Consider the following 14498-nt stretch of genomic DNA (forward strand, 5'->3'; position numbering starts at 1 on the left):
GCCTGCTGTGGATCCTAGTAACTGCACTTGCTCTTCTAGAAGAGCACAAAGTGCCCTTAACTGCAGAGTTACATCTCTAGCCCCGTTTAATTTTTTTTAAGTATATCATTTATTATTAGCATGTGTATGTGTGTATATATGCGTGTTTGACATGTGTTCGGGATGCTTGCTTACCACAGATCACATGTGGGGTCACGAGACGACTCGGGTATCATTTCCTTCCTTTTGCTGTGGGCCACAGGGATCAGACTCAAAATGAGCAGCATCTCACAGACCCCTTGGGATAAAGATACTCTTCCAAAGAGTCACCTGTGTCCTTCCCTTCGGCTATCAGCCTGTAGGTTACAAGAAATTTGGAATTTCCTTCAGAATCTCATGCTAGAAGAAGGAAAAGCCTGGAAACCTGGTGCCAACCAGAGGGAGCTTGTCTCTCTGAAAGAGAGTTACAGCTGGTCAGTTTCTGCTGCAGGAGCCACCTGAGCTGAGACAAGTGGAGAAAGGCAGAACTCTTCCTTGAACAGAACTGCTTAGCTGTGCATACCTCTGGCTCTCCATTTAAAACTAAATATCATCTTAGGACCATAAAGATGGACTCGGGAATCACTGGATCTCCTTGTTCCTGTTCCCTATTGGTGACATTGAGTGTGTCTCTTTTTTCTCCTTTTCACTATTAGTTTGTCTCTTTAATTGATCTATTGGGGATGGGTAGCCTATGTTGGTTTGTTATCCTGCCAGTGTCCCTACTCTGATCCTAATGGGTTGGAAACCATCCTCTCTGGGAACACTCAGTGGCCCTTAGGATGGAAGTGAAGTCACTTAGCGGTGATTGGCAGACTGTGTCATAGGCTGTCTCTCCAACTATCAGAAGAATGTCTGAAAACAGCAGCTCTTTGTCATCTAAAATTTTTAACTAGCTTAAAAGCCAGCACCTCTCTGTCTTCCTCCTTTGATTTCAGAGCTGTGATCCAAAGTGAGGCGAAATGACAATGCGCGGTCTGTTGTCATCGTGGTTCCTGGCAGCCCCATGAAGGCATCTTTCACTCCATCATTAAACACTGGCTGATTTTCTAATACTGATGTTGTCCTCACCTGAATATTCATCTTTTCCCACCCTACACTTAGTGGGTGTCTCTACTCCTTTGAGCGTCACTCCTGACATATTGTTTCTGTCTGTACATGTCTTTATTTGAAAGAATCTGTTGTCATTAAGACTTTGCCAGTATAAGCAGGAGATGGAAGTTTTCTCTGACAGTCTGAGACCAATGGGAATTCTGCTAAAGGGTAGAAAGAACATTTGAGCCCTTTGCCTTGTTTTGGATGAGATCAGAGGTGTTGGGAGGGGTTAGGGAGGGGATTGAGGAAAAAAGGAAAGGGGTAATAGATTGAAGTCATGGAGAAAGCAAGAGAGAGGTGAGAAGGAGGGAGGGGGAGAGAGAGAGAGAGAGAGAGAGAGAGAGAGAGAGAGAGAGAGAGAGAGAGAGGGAGGGAGGAGAGAGAGAGGAAGAAGGAGGAGGAGGAGGAGAAGGAGGAGAAGAAAATGAGAGTGGGACAGAAGGAGGGAGAGAGAAAGAGAGTGTATGAAGGAGGAAGAAAGAGAGGGACAGAGGGAGGGAAGGAGGGAGGGGGGAGAGAGAGAGAGAGAGAGAGAGAGAGAGAGAGAGAGAGAGAGAGAGAGAGAGAGAGAAGGACCTTTAGTCTTGGAATGGACTGTAAAGGGATTTCTGATGACCTACTGACCTGAGTTTCATCCCTGGGACTGTGATGGTGTACATCTCTAATCCCAAGCACTCCCATAGGGGGATGCAAGGCAAAGACAGGAGCCCAAAAGCTCTGGGCCAGTTAAACTATAGTACAAAGCACTGCAAAATCAGAAGAGAGCCCCTACATCAATAAAATCAAAGGAGAGAACTGGTTCTGGAATATTGGCTTTTGACCTATGCCCAGTACCCAGATGCTTGCTCACTTACATGAAATAATAAATTAATTCGTAAGTGAATTAATTCAAGTTAATTGCAAAATAATTTTAATATGTTTTGATTTTAAGAGTCCGGGGATGGGGTATGTCTTTAAACTGCTGTCTCTTGAGTGATAGCCAGGTCTTTTACCTGAATAAACTTATAAAGGTCATTTGGTGACTTGAAATTACCTTATGGATGTGGAAGGAGGCTCTAGGAATTCAAGGTTCTAGTAGAGAGGGAGGCGCAGTGCACGCCCAAGTAATATCTACACTAATAAAATTTTAATTGGGTTGCTTTTGAACGTGGTTCTATGAAGCCTGTTTGAGATAGCATATTCTTCCTTTTTCATTTAGTTTTTGAGTGTTTTCTGTTTTTCCATAATGACCCCATCCATAACTTAGCCTTATGGGTTTCTAGTTGGTAAGAACTATAGTAAGAACTCCTTTGAGAGCGGTGAGGTATCATAATCATTTCTATGTCCCTAGGGCCTAGCAGATAATAGGTACTCAAGAAATGTTTGTGCAGCTGAAATGAATGGATAGGCTATTGAATTCATTCTTGACTTAGTTTCCAAGATATAATGAAAGTAAACCTTTGAGAAGGTTGATGTTTAGGTAAGGATATTCATTACTTGAATAACAAGGAAATATCTAGAAATTGATAGCATGTTGGAGTGGATGCTAATAGTGTATTCTAGGAGAGTTAGAATGAAGACAACACTGAGGCTTAGAGGTGAGAAGTGTTTGGATTTGGGATTTGGAAGACGAGAGGATTCTGAAGAGGTGGGTGCAGGAAGTGATAGGTTTCTTTAGAGACTGTCCATTGTTCTTGACATTGGGTGTTCACTTTTCCTTCTAAAACAGAAGAGAACCTGAACAAGTGCTCATGTGATAGAGATAGAGTGTGGTCTTGATGGGAAGCAAGAAAGTAGAGACAAGTGTCTATATGTTTATACACTTATAAACATATACCCTGTCCAAGGGCATCTTCTTGTCAATACCCTTTACACACGTCCATTTGAGAGCAATTCATCACACATATAACCATTGGCTTATCCTTGGTGGTCTATCAGGGGTACTAATGATTCTTTATAAGGGAACAGAGGCCACCCTGTATTTTCTGGATATTAAGATACCCTAGAAATTTTCTCTGCTTCTTGTTTGTCCTTGATAAAGATCATCTCTGTACTGCATAGTGGAAATCACCCAGAAATGATGACAGAAAGTACTGAAGACTGTCTTGAGTCATCAGTGAAGCAGTTTTCAGCTACGGGCATGCCCTACTTCTACCCCAAAGCCATCCAGCTTATTAGGTCTCATTTAAGGTTCTATCTGGGAAATTCTGGCCTCCAGCCTCAGCTCCAATTTGCAGATCTATTGTATCAATAATGAGAGTGATACGCATGTTTCCTATTAATGGCAGATGCATATATGGTACAACCAATCAAGGTTTATGTTACTCTTACTGGGAACTTTCCCTGTTGAAGTGGGGCTTATTTCTCAGGATTGAAGAAAGGAATACATTGTCATGTTCCTGCTAGTAGGCTAGTTCTAATGAGTTGTGCTTCCATGCTTGGGCCAAGCACAATTTTTACTCAAGTTTGGTTGTATGTCAGTATAAAGTACAGAACCCTTCAAATTTCCCCTAAAGAGGAAAATCTGTGGAGGAGAGGTAGGAAGATAGTGGCTAAGATCTAAATCCTTAGAGCCTTGCATAGACTCGCAAGGTTCAGTCACATTACCCACATCCCTGAAGCTGTCACTCCAACCTTCTTGAATTGTTTCTGCCTTGTTCTCCCAGGTGTTTTGTTCTGTACAAGTTGCCCAATTTGAAGTTTCTGGATGCCCAGAAGGTCACCAGACAAGAACGGGAGGAGGCATTGGTGAGAGGGGCCTTCATGAAGGTGGTGAAGCCCAAGGTGAGCTGCTCTTGTCTACTTTTCTTCCTCTATTAATTGCTCTGAGGAGCATGGGTAATGTCTTCCTGTGCATTTGGCATGCAGTTGTGACTACACACCAGGGGTCAGTCACAGATGCCGAGCTGACCAGTCATGCAGTTGGCTGGATGTAATTTGGGTCTTCCTGTCACTTTATCTGAAGAGACATTATTTGTTAGACACTGTGGTTATTTAAATAAGAATGGCTCCCATAGACTCATGTCTTTGAATACTGGTCTCCATGCGGTAGAACTGTTTGGGAAGGATTAGGAAGTGTGGCCTTAGTGACAGAATATGTGACTGGGACTGTGGGCTTTTCACCATTTCCAGTTATGTGCATCAGAAAGTCAGCACTCAGCGGTTGCCCCACTGCCATGCCTACCTGATTGCAGCCATGTTCCCTGGCATGGGTGTCATGGACTCACCTTCTGAAACTCTAAGCCTGCAGAAATCAGTTTCTTCAATAATTTCCCTTGGCTGTGGCATCTTAGCAGAGCAATGGGGTGGGAATGGAGATGGGCGGAAATGTGGAAAAAGCTCTGTCAAGGTCTAGTGGTGCTTTTTAGGCCTCCTCAGTGCTTTCTTCTCAGCAGTTCTATGGCTGACAAAGAATACTCTGGGAATTTTGTGTTTATGGGGTGGTTACAATCCCTTTTGTCCTTTGGAGGGAGCTCTTATTTCTTGCTACTAAAATGGGGTAATTTCCTTCTGTCAGAGATGAGGGGTGTTCCACTCCCCTGAGGAACCCTTATCACAGTAGGTAGTGTTTTCTGGCTCTGTGTGTGTGTGTGTGTGTGTGTGTGTGTGTGTTTGTGTTGGGATGCTGCATGCTCTCTACATACAGGGTTTATTGAGAGAGTTCATTTGGAGTCCTGGATTCAGACACAAGGAAGTTTGAAGGGTATTCACAGTAGTCTTTCTGAGAGACATCTGGACCCTTCTGAGAAGTCTGTGCCTGGCAAGTAGATTCCGTGACCCTGATGACAACACCTTTCTAGAAACTTCACTGCCCTGGAGCACCATGCAGCTCCTTAGTTACCACACATGAAATTGTAGTTCTGTGTTAAAAATGCTGGCACAGGAATCCTGAAGGCCTAGTTTGTCCTCAGCCAGTGACTTATAGCCCTCTGTACATGCATTGGAAGTGATTAAGCTGGGAAGCAAAGCCAAACAGCGCCAAAACAGAGCAGAACAATGAGAGCTCGTCCATCAAGCTATGCTGTTGGCAGCAGAGCTCGGGCCACTTCTTGCCCTGAATCCATGAGGTGCGACTGATTTCCTGTTATGCTGAATGAAATTGCTAACAGTTGTGGAAATATATGATATGGAGGGTATAATTCTGGCAGATAAATGTATTGTTACCTGTTTCAGCATGTGGAGAATTAATTGAGTGATTCATTTCATAGCTATTAAAGTGTTAACAGTTCTCCTTATTGGAGCATCAGCCTGACATAGTGCACATGACTGCCTTTAGTTATTCCAGCTTTTGCCATTTTGTCCAAATGAAAGAATTTATCTCTTGGCTTCTTTTCTTTCTCCCTTCTTTCCTTTCTCCCTTTTTCTCCTCTTTCCTTAGGATGTCAGAGTCAGCAGCATCACCAACCTCCACCAGTGCAGCAGAGGAAGTCTTTGTGATCTCTGGGCTCAGATCCTGGCCCTCCTGTCTTTCTCACCCCCACGCCTACACTGCACTGAGCAGATCTCTTATTCTTTTTTTTTCTCATTTGCTTTGGGACTGGAAGCTGTAACACTGCCCATGGAAATCTGATGAAGTCCTAACTAGCTGGCCTCGTACTGGGATGTTGTATTCTGCATGTGCCTGACTCTCTCCCAAGGTTCCATGTCTCAGAACCCTGACACATAGAAGAAAGGACCACTGACTCAGAGCAGTTCGTGGGGTTGCCCCAAGGGCACCATCATGAATTCCTGAGCTGGAATTTTACCCTTATGGGGCCTGGCCTCTTCTTACTCTGCTGTTTTAGCCTTGGAGAGAGAGAGAGAGAGAGAGAGAGAGAGAGAGAGAGAGAGAGAGAGAGAGAGAGAGAGAGAGAGAGAGAGATCAGTATTTTCCCCTGGGGTTGTTTTGGCAAACAGGAAAGTTCCCAGGAGAGCCGGAAGGAGGAAGATGAGTAGGGATGGACTGTTTTGCTGTGTGGAGATAAGGGAGAACTGGAATCCCTCTTCTTTGAGCATGATGGGGAAGGGTTCTTTAAAACTGGCCAGCAGCTGTCTGAGTCGTTAGCGACAACAGCGGTGGTGCTCTTCAGGGTTCTCAGTTAGCTCCCAATCAATTATAGAATCAGCACATGTTTGTGTGATTGACTCTAATGCCCTGACTAACTGTATTACACTTAAAAATGCCCGTTAATTATTTCAGGGGAGACACAAAAATAGCCTTGGCAAAGCAACATGGGGATCTTGCCTTCTCTTTCCCAGCTAGAGAGGACCTCAGAAACCCCTCTGGGAGAGTGGCAGAAGCTTAAGGTCCTGAAGAGGCCTGCGGTTGTTGGGGTTCTGGTGAAGTGCACTGTGTGATGATCTTTCAAGATTCAAAGACAATCGCACGCTATTACTGGTTTTCATATTGTACATGTCTGATGAATGGCAGGCAATTCGCTTTTGTCTGTTATTTTCTGAGACACGCAGTGGTGTTTTTCCTGCAGATAGAAGAAAGCCAAATGAGTTCTTTGCTGAATTAATAAACTGGCGTTCAGAAGGCTGCTTCTTGTCTGCTTGCCTTGTGTACAGACACATGCTTGTTCCTATGCAGGTATATATGTCCGTCCAATATCTGTATGTATACATATGTATGTTCTGGGAGGCATGTGTACACCTGCAGTCGGCTCCTCAGTGGAAAGCAGTTGCCTTCCCTCAGACTGCTGGGGCTGTGCCATGCACACTTGCTGAAGACCCTATTTTTCATAACAGAATCAGAATCTCAAGTTGACTTCTGTCCTTTCTGGGGCAGCAGGGGCCTGTTGTGCTTATTCAGCACAAAGTTCTGATGGATGACCAAGGAGGTCGTGATTTGGGGAGCTGTTTTCATTTTATTCCTGACATGAAGTATTTGGGAGAACGGAAAACACCTCTCCAATCACAGCCCTTGCCTTCGAGGTAGGGCACAGGCAGACTGGGTGTTCTTGGCTGACACAAACACAAAGCCGGCCAGGAACTAGCCGGCCGCCTGTGTCATCGGGGTCTGACTTGGTACCTGGCAGGCCTGGACACTTGAAGTCAAGTTCTTCCTAGCTCTTGCTCCTGATGCCACAGTGTCTCTGCGACTGCACTTTGCCTTTGTTTATTCAAATCTGTCTTTCCTCTGTGTTTGCATTGCTCTATGGAAAGAAAGATGCTGCCATTTGTGAGAAATAGTAATAGTTACAGTGGGCTTTTTCAGACACACAGGCACACTGTGTGTGTGTGTGTGTGTGTGTGTGTGTGTGTGAACATTTAATGGACCTGTGACAGCTAGGATTTACTCATTTCCCGAATTTTAAAGAAAATATCTATCTTTGTCAAATGTTGGCCGTCGAATCGCACCATTGTCAATAGAGCAAGCACTGGAGTAGACACCGGAAAGCTCAGGGCCCCCAGTGAGAAGCATCTGGAATGACCAGACTGTGACCCCCATGGCCGCTCTGGGAAACGAAGATCAAAGGAACACAGAAGCCTGTCCAGGAGGGCGCGTATGGCGACACACCAGCCCTGCAAATCAGAGAAGCAGCTCAACATCCCGACAGTCACAATTGCTTAATTATGTCCTGGCTTTGTAATTATTCATCCCTGTTCTGGCAAAGAGCACAGTTGTCATTTCTTTGACATAATTATTTAAAGCCGAGCCCTCTTGTTTACATGCATCTACACCAAGTTGGCTGCCGCCTGTTTAATCTTTAGAACCATAGAGGAACCATGGGGGGCCTAGACACAGGGCACACTGGACTGAGCATCATGGAAAGCATTTAGGTCCATATGATTTTACTTGTTTCTCTGGTCATTTCCTTACAGTGAAAGTGTGGTTAACATAAATGTTTGAATCTTGATGTGAACCGGTATTCTACATTCCTTTTGTAGCATGGCTGGTTCCCAGTGTGTGCGATGTGTATCTGGTATAGGAGTAAACTTTTGCCTACTTTGTGACTATTGTGTCTTCAGATATTCAGAGATGTGGTGTGAGGAGAGGAGAGGAAAGAAAAAGGGGGAGAAAGAGAGGGCGAGACAAGAAATTCGCAAAGGAATAAATTTCAATGCACTTACTGAAATATGTTCAATTCTTATCCTAAACTACACATTGACTGTTCCTTGTGACCAAGAATTCCCTGGTCCTATGACCACTCTATACAGTCCCAATCTCGACATTTCTGGTCAGGTAAAAATTCTCCTATGTAAAGTCAGTTTGTTTTTCTTCTTGTCTTTAGGCGTTTCTATGGGAAAGACAATGTACGGTAAAGACAGGAAGTGGAATTAAGAGAATACAGTTTTTGTTGGTGAGGAAACCACCCATTTCCAGGTTACTAGTTCCCTGAAGCTGTGAACTGGGCCTGTGTTCTTCCATCTTGCAGCACAGAGGCTTGGCCTATAGCAGGGACTCAGCCAGTCCTTATAAAGTCAGGAACCACAGGCAGCAAAGCCTTTCAAGAGAGTCATTCTGCGGCCCAAGTGTAACCATCTAGAGATGCAGAAAAGACTCTTGCCTTAGGTGGTGAGTTTCCAGATCTACCCAGAGCTGATGTGAAGACCTGTGGCTGTCATGCTGTCTGTCCCCCCGCTGTCCCATTGAGCAGCACTTCTAGGAGAAGCATGGGCGTGGTCTGGAACTCATAGCCCATTCTTGATTGTGTTCCCCAACTTTCCCTCCTGTCAGAACACACCTCCTTGTAGCAGGGCTTTGGAAACTAAGCAGTAGCTTTTCTCAGAAGTATGTGCGGGCCACACAAATCTACAGGAAACTGAACAGAGATCTCCCCTTGTTGTGACTGCTGCGCTTTAATGGAACCCTGCTGAGTGGCTTGCTTTGGTCATAAAATATGGTTATTTTGATGCCTAACCTAGTGTTTTCATATATTCTATGTTATTCTAAAATAATGTACGTATGTCTTTGATCTCTTCAGTTACCCTCTTTTAACCCAAGTACAAATATATAAAAAGGTTATCAAAGGGCTGCGAGATGGCTCTGCAGGTAAGAGATGTTTGATCCTCAACACCCAAGTGCTGGCTTACAATGGTCTGTAACTCTAGTTCCAGGTTATCGGATGCCTGCACTGGCCTGTATTGGTACTAGATACACTTATAGCACAAACACATACACTTGGGCAAAACATCCATACACATAAAATAAATTGATTGGTAAAACTTAAAATAAAAAGTCAATCAGAGACCACCTCGATATTTATAAAAACGTTAACCTCTAAACTATATTTTATATAAACCTGGATCTTCCGGTGAACAAATTTTGTAAGGCACATATACAATTCATGTAGTTAATTAGATATTTAGTCAATACATGTTCAAAGTTCTCTTTAGTCCCAAATATCCAGAAAAAAGCTATAAATGTCATTTGATTTTCTGGATGTTTCTAAGTACCTAGCTGTGTTTGTGTTCTGTGTTTTGTTTCTGCACAGATGTTTCTTGTCTTGAAACACACTCAAATTCTATTTTTAGTTACTTTTAAAGAGAAGGAAAAATTTTTAATTAATTTCTTTTTTGAAAATGCTTAGGCAATATGTTTAGAAACAGTGTTGGAAGCCAAACATTTGCAGTTTGTTTATTTTTCATTATTGTCCCTGATTCTACTGATGGTCACATTCATTTGAAGGGGAAATCACTGATGGATCCACAGATCTCTGTTTCTTCACATTGTAGCACCTCCTGTCTTGAGTAAATGCCTTCAGAACACTGTTCTTTGGGGGCATGGGGGGCAGCAAGGCGCTGAAAGCACAGACAGGCGGGAGCAGGAACAGCACCTTCAGAGAGACAGATCTGAACCTCACAGTGGGGACGTCAGAGGTCACATGCATCTGTGACAAAGGCAAAGGAAAAAAACAAGTGTTTGTGGTGGCTCACAGTTTCGGGTCTAGTTTATCATGCCAGGGAAGGCATGAGGCTCGGGGCTTGAGGCATCCAGACAAGGAAGAAGAGAGAGATGAATATTGGTACTTAGCTAGCATCTTTCTTTTTTTGAACACCAGAACTGGATGTAATGTTCCTGCTCGTATTTATGGTGGCTCCTTCCACCCCAGTTCACATAATCTACAAAGTCCCCCACAGTCATGCTGAGATTCTTGCTTCTTTGGAGGTTCTAGAACTCATGAAGAAGTTGACAATCAGCGTTAGCCATCAAGGATACAAACTATAGGTTCTTCTAGAATCCTCTGAGCATACTATAGAAACTGCTTTTCATGGACGCCAAGGTTTGAGTAAAGGTATCATGTTTCCAACAGAGCCAATAGTTTCCCAATATTCTCGTAGCCTGATTCACTTGGCCTGTTGTCTGTTTTCTGAAGTGACCATTTTCTTCAAAGGTGTTTGAATAGACATAAGACAGGAAATCACACAGCAGATGAGATAAAGACTGTTAGGAACTGCACTCAGTCTGGAATCCAGTATTTGGGAGAAGTGTGCCAGAATGTATTTTGTCTGAAATCAATGGTGTCCTTCTCTCTGTTCTTGCTATGGAAGCTACTGTAATGGGGAAATACCTTTCTCTTATCTACTGACCTTGGTCTTAGTCATTTAATGATGTGGCCAATGATATGTGAGTGAAAGTGACAGCCTGTCAATTCTTGGTCAAGACCTGAAACGCCCTGTGTTTCTGCTCACTGCCTTTGTAAGTTTGCCGTCAACTAGGAGAATAACATGAGAGGCACACTGAGCAAACCTAGACCCAACCCATAGCCTGAAACCGAAACCTGTGCAGTCTATCATAGACCTATGCATAAGGAAGGAATGATTATTGCAAGCCACCAAGACTGAGCCAAGAATAGCTGAAAAACCTGTCCGATACATGGATACCTTCCCATCCACATGTTTCTCCCTCTGAAGCTTCCCTCTGATTCTGAAAAAACTTTGGAGAGTACAGTCTGTACCACTAATTCCAACAGACTTCCTGGTGCTACTGAGGATAGCAAGGCCTGTCTAAGAGCTGCCTGACCACATCGTAGTACTTTACTAAGCACTAGAAAGTTTCCTGGTATTAGTTCAAACAGAACCTAGCATGCACCCAGTGTTCACTGCGTCCTGGTTTTATTAACTACTTACTTAGTACATGTCTCATTCCCCCCCTTGTCTCAAATCTGTGGCTGAGAAAACTGACGATTGGAAACGATGCCCATCTCGATTCATGGAGCAGGGAGATGACGAGGGTGTCCCTTGGATCTGTCCGTGCCCCACAGCTCATGATTCTCTTCTTTTATTCCTTATTTTAGGACAGTCAACTTCACACCTTGGGATCTTCCCATTATATATCATAAATTTTATAGATCAGGTATGGAGAAGTATGGAGGCTGGACCAAAAGATCAGGGAAAGCAATAGGAAGAAGGTTGCAAGGGTTTCTGCGTGATTCCCATGCTGATACTATGACTCCATTCCCTGAGCCCTTTAGTGACACGCATGGATTATACAGAGACTGAGGAAGCAGGCAACGGAAGGCTCCAGGTGTTAGGCTACTTTGGGATTCCCTCTGAGGGTGAGGATGACCCACCTTAGCTAGGGTTAGAGGAGCAGGAAAGGCTGGACCGTGTGCTCTTTGGGTTCTTGGGTATTGGAGAGAGGAGTCAGTTGAGCTTTGTGTGGACCAAGGAGTGTAATCTGGTCTGACATCACCTGGCACTGAAAAACACCAGCCTGGTGTTGGTGCTTAGGTAGCCACTGGGGTCAAAGAGGTGGAACTGAGAGCCTTTTGTCCCAAGGATTGTGGGAAATATCTGTGGTGGCAGTGGTGGTAGTGGTGGTGTGTGTGTGTTGGTAGGGAAGGGGTGATAAGGTACTCAGAGGCAAAAGTGAGGAGAAGGCCAAAGGTATCAGAGATCTCATAGTGACTGTCTTGGATATGAGTCCTGACATTCTCAAATGTCCTTTGGCATGTTCTTACTCAAAAGATTCTTTCCCCTGTGGGATCTGTGACTTTAGTATCTAAGGTGACTTTAAGCTTATGATCTTAACTGGGCTCGGAAAGGTTCCCATTGGTGCAATTGCTGCTACTGAGGATGTATCTTTAAGTATCACCTATGTCAATAATCTGCACAGTTCCAGCTTGATGGCTCTTCAGACCACTGAGATCTATTTGTTTTTAAATTATGTACATGCGTGTTTGCCTGAATGTATGTATGACATGCGCGGGCCTGCAGCTGGTGTAGGACAGGAGATGGCATCTGATCCCCTTGACCTGGAGTTATAGGTGGTTTCAAGCCATCCTGTAAGTGCTAGGAATCCAGCCCAGGTCCTTCATCAGCGCAGCCAGTACGCTTAACCACAATCATCTCTCTAGTCGCTTGATCCATTAGAAAAGAGGGTTTCTGAAGTCTTACAGCTTAGGGTTCTGACTATTTTTAAAAATTAAACTTAGAAGAGAAGAGAAGGGACGGGAAAGCAAATAAAAATGCTTTCCTCCCAAATGCTTAGCTAATCAAGCCACGCGGCTGCACTGAAGCTTACGCCACCCTCACCAAACTACACTAACTATATCCCATATTGCATGCGCAGCTTTGGGCCATAGTATAAGGGTCTTCTCTCCAAGCCCAGTTGTCTGATGAGCTTGAGTGAAACTTATGTTTAATGTGTTTCTTTCCACCCTGAAGGACGTCATCCTCATGATTGCAGGCCATGGTGAGGAAGAGGGTTGGGAATGTGGGGGCAGCTTATCTTTAACAGAGGAAAGAGTCAGTGAGTGCTGTAAGCAAGATCATATTAAGGATGATCATGATGGCACTGGTGCCCCCTGCCAGGGCTGTACATACTGGAGATCCTTCTGGACTCCATGTCTTCATGGAGCTCTGCTGTGCTTGGAAAGTCTCCCTGGGCCCATGGACACAGCATACTGTAGGATAGATAATCAAGCTTTTACTGTGACCTATAGAATGGGTAGGCCAATGCTCAGCCACAGAGATGCCAGGCCCCAAGGGCAAATCATCACATCATTCTGAAGCTAGTAGCTGGACCCTGGCACTTGCACATTAACATAACATGTTGGCATGGCAGATGAATGGCAATATGAAGGCGGCACAAGCCCATCTGAGTGTCCTGCTCACTTCCAAATCACCTTTTATTAGCAGCAGATGAGAAAAGTTTAAGAAGAAGGTAGGGAAAAACACTCACAAAAAGTGAGGGTTGGAAGAGGGTTGTGCTACTCTGTTATTAACCCTGAACAAGTTGGTGAGTAGGGTAAAACAGCAGATGGTCTTGGGCAATCCAACCCAGACAAAATAAACATCTTCATAAAGTTGAAGACAAGACGTTGAGGGTGGTTCAGCAATAGAGGGATTGCCTGGTATGTGTAAGGCTGTGAGCTCCATTTCCAGATCCCTGATATCACCCCCCCACACACACCAAACATGTAATGGGGTAACAAAAAGAGAAGAGAGAAGCAGCTTTGGGTAGGAGCTTACTTAGAGTTCTCACGTAGCATGTGTGAATCCCTGGGTTCAATCCCCAACACTTCCAGAAACTCAGTTCATAATAAGAAAAGCTACCCCATCTTCCTGGATGTGTTTAAAAGGCAGTTTTCAGGGTACTGGTTGTGTGTGTGTGCACGCCTGTGTGTGAAGATAGGATATTGTCTAGTAGGTAAACTTGGGGTCCCAAAGGCTGGTGGAGCAGCTTGCCCTTCCATCTGCTCCTCTGTTCCCCCACAGAGCATTTGAAAGGAGCAGACAGGTGCCATCAGTAAGGCCTGGTGCTTGTGTGCGTGTGGTGTAAATTGAGCCACACCCAGTGCCGTTGTCAGCGAGAGCAGGTTTACGCAGCCTTTTCACCAAGAAGCTGTAGGATAATTTTATTTTTCATGAGCTTCTTAAAATATGACAGTAAATTTTGAGCTATATTACCTGAATTAAAGCTCATTATTTCTTTTCAACAGCAAACTAATGCTCTCTGACTAGGCTCCGTGTGTGTGTGTGTGTGTGTGTGTGTGTGTGTGTCTGTCTGTCTGTCTGTCTGTCTTGCTCTCTCTCTCTCTCTCACACACACACACATACACACACATTTTTTTTTTCTTGATGTGTGGAATTTGAGGTGGGGCTTGTACTTAATGAATCTTTTAACTCACGACTGAAATGTACATGTGTCTCCTCTTGCTTTTTTGTTGTCGTTAGGCACTCCGGGGTGTCACAGAGGCTCTCTGGCTGAGTGACCTGTCCATTCCTCCCACATACTCAGCTTTGGTTTTTGCTCTTGACATGGTTCAAGAAGTTGCCTTCAGCTAGTCTTTGGGGAAGGTTTATGTTCTGAATAGATAGTTGCTGCTGTACTCCACAAAATACCTACACATCCTTCCGTGTCTGTGGGCTCTGTTGGATTTGCTGCTCCCTGGAGAAGGTGGGTATTCTCCACATTTCAGGCTTGTACTCAATGTTAGAACACAGGATGACCGATACCTCATGCTACCTGGCTT

The 14498-nt window shown here is 44.3% G+C and overlaps 1 protein-coding gene across 2 annotated transcripts in view; it reads left to right on the plus strand.

Moving 5' to 3' along the window:
* Positions 1-14498, plus strand: part of Lrmda (leucine rich melanocyte differentiation associated) — a 1010011-nt gene that overhangs the window by 574785 nt on the left and 420728 nt on the right. The window contains exons 5-6 of one of the 2 annotated variants that reach the window (XM_075949024.1): positions 3759-3876; positions 6331-6605. In XM_075949024.1, coding sequence (XP_075805139.1) covers positions 3759-3876; positions 6331-6429 — 217 coding nt within the window. In that variant the 3' untranslated portion in view covers positions 6430-6605. Of the gene's footprint in view, positions 1-3758; positions 3877-6330; positions 6606-14498 lie in introns of those variants that run through there. The other variant, XM_075949023.1, reaches the window with a different exon arrangement.

This window comes from Microtus pennsylvanicus, chromosome 15, assembly GCF_037038515.1.
Source record: "Microtus pennsylvanicus isolate mMicPen1 chromosome 15, mMicPen1.hap1, whole genome shotgun sequence".
NCBI lineage: Eukaryota > Metazoa > Chordata > Mammalia > Rodentia > Cricetidae > Microtus > Microtus pennsylvanicus.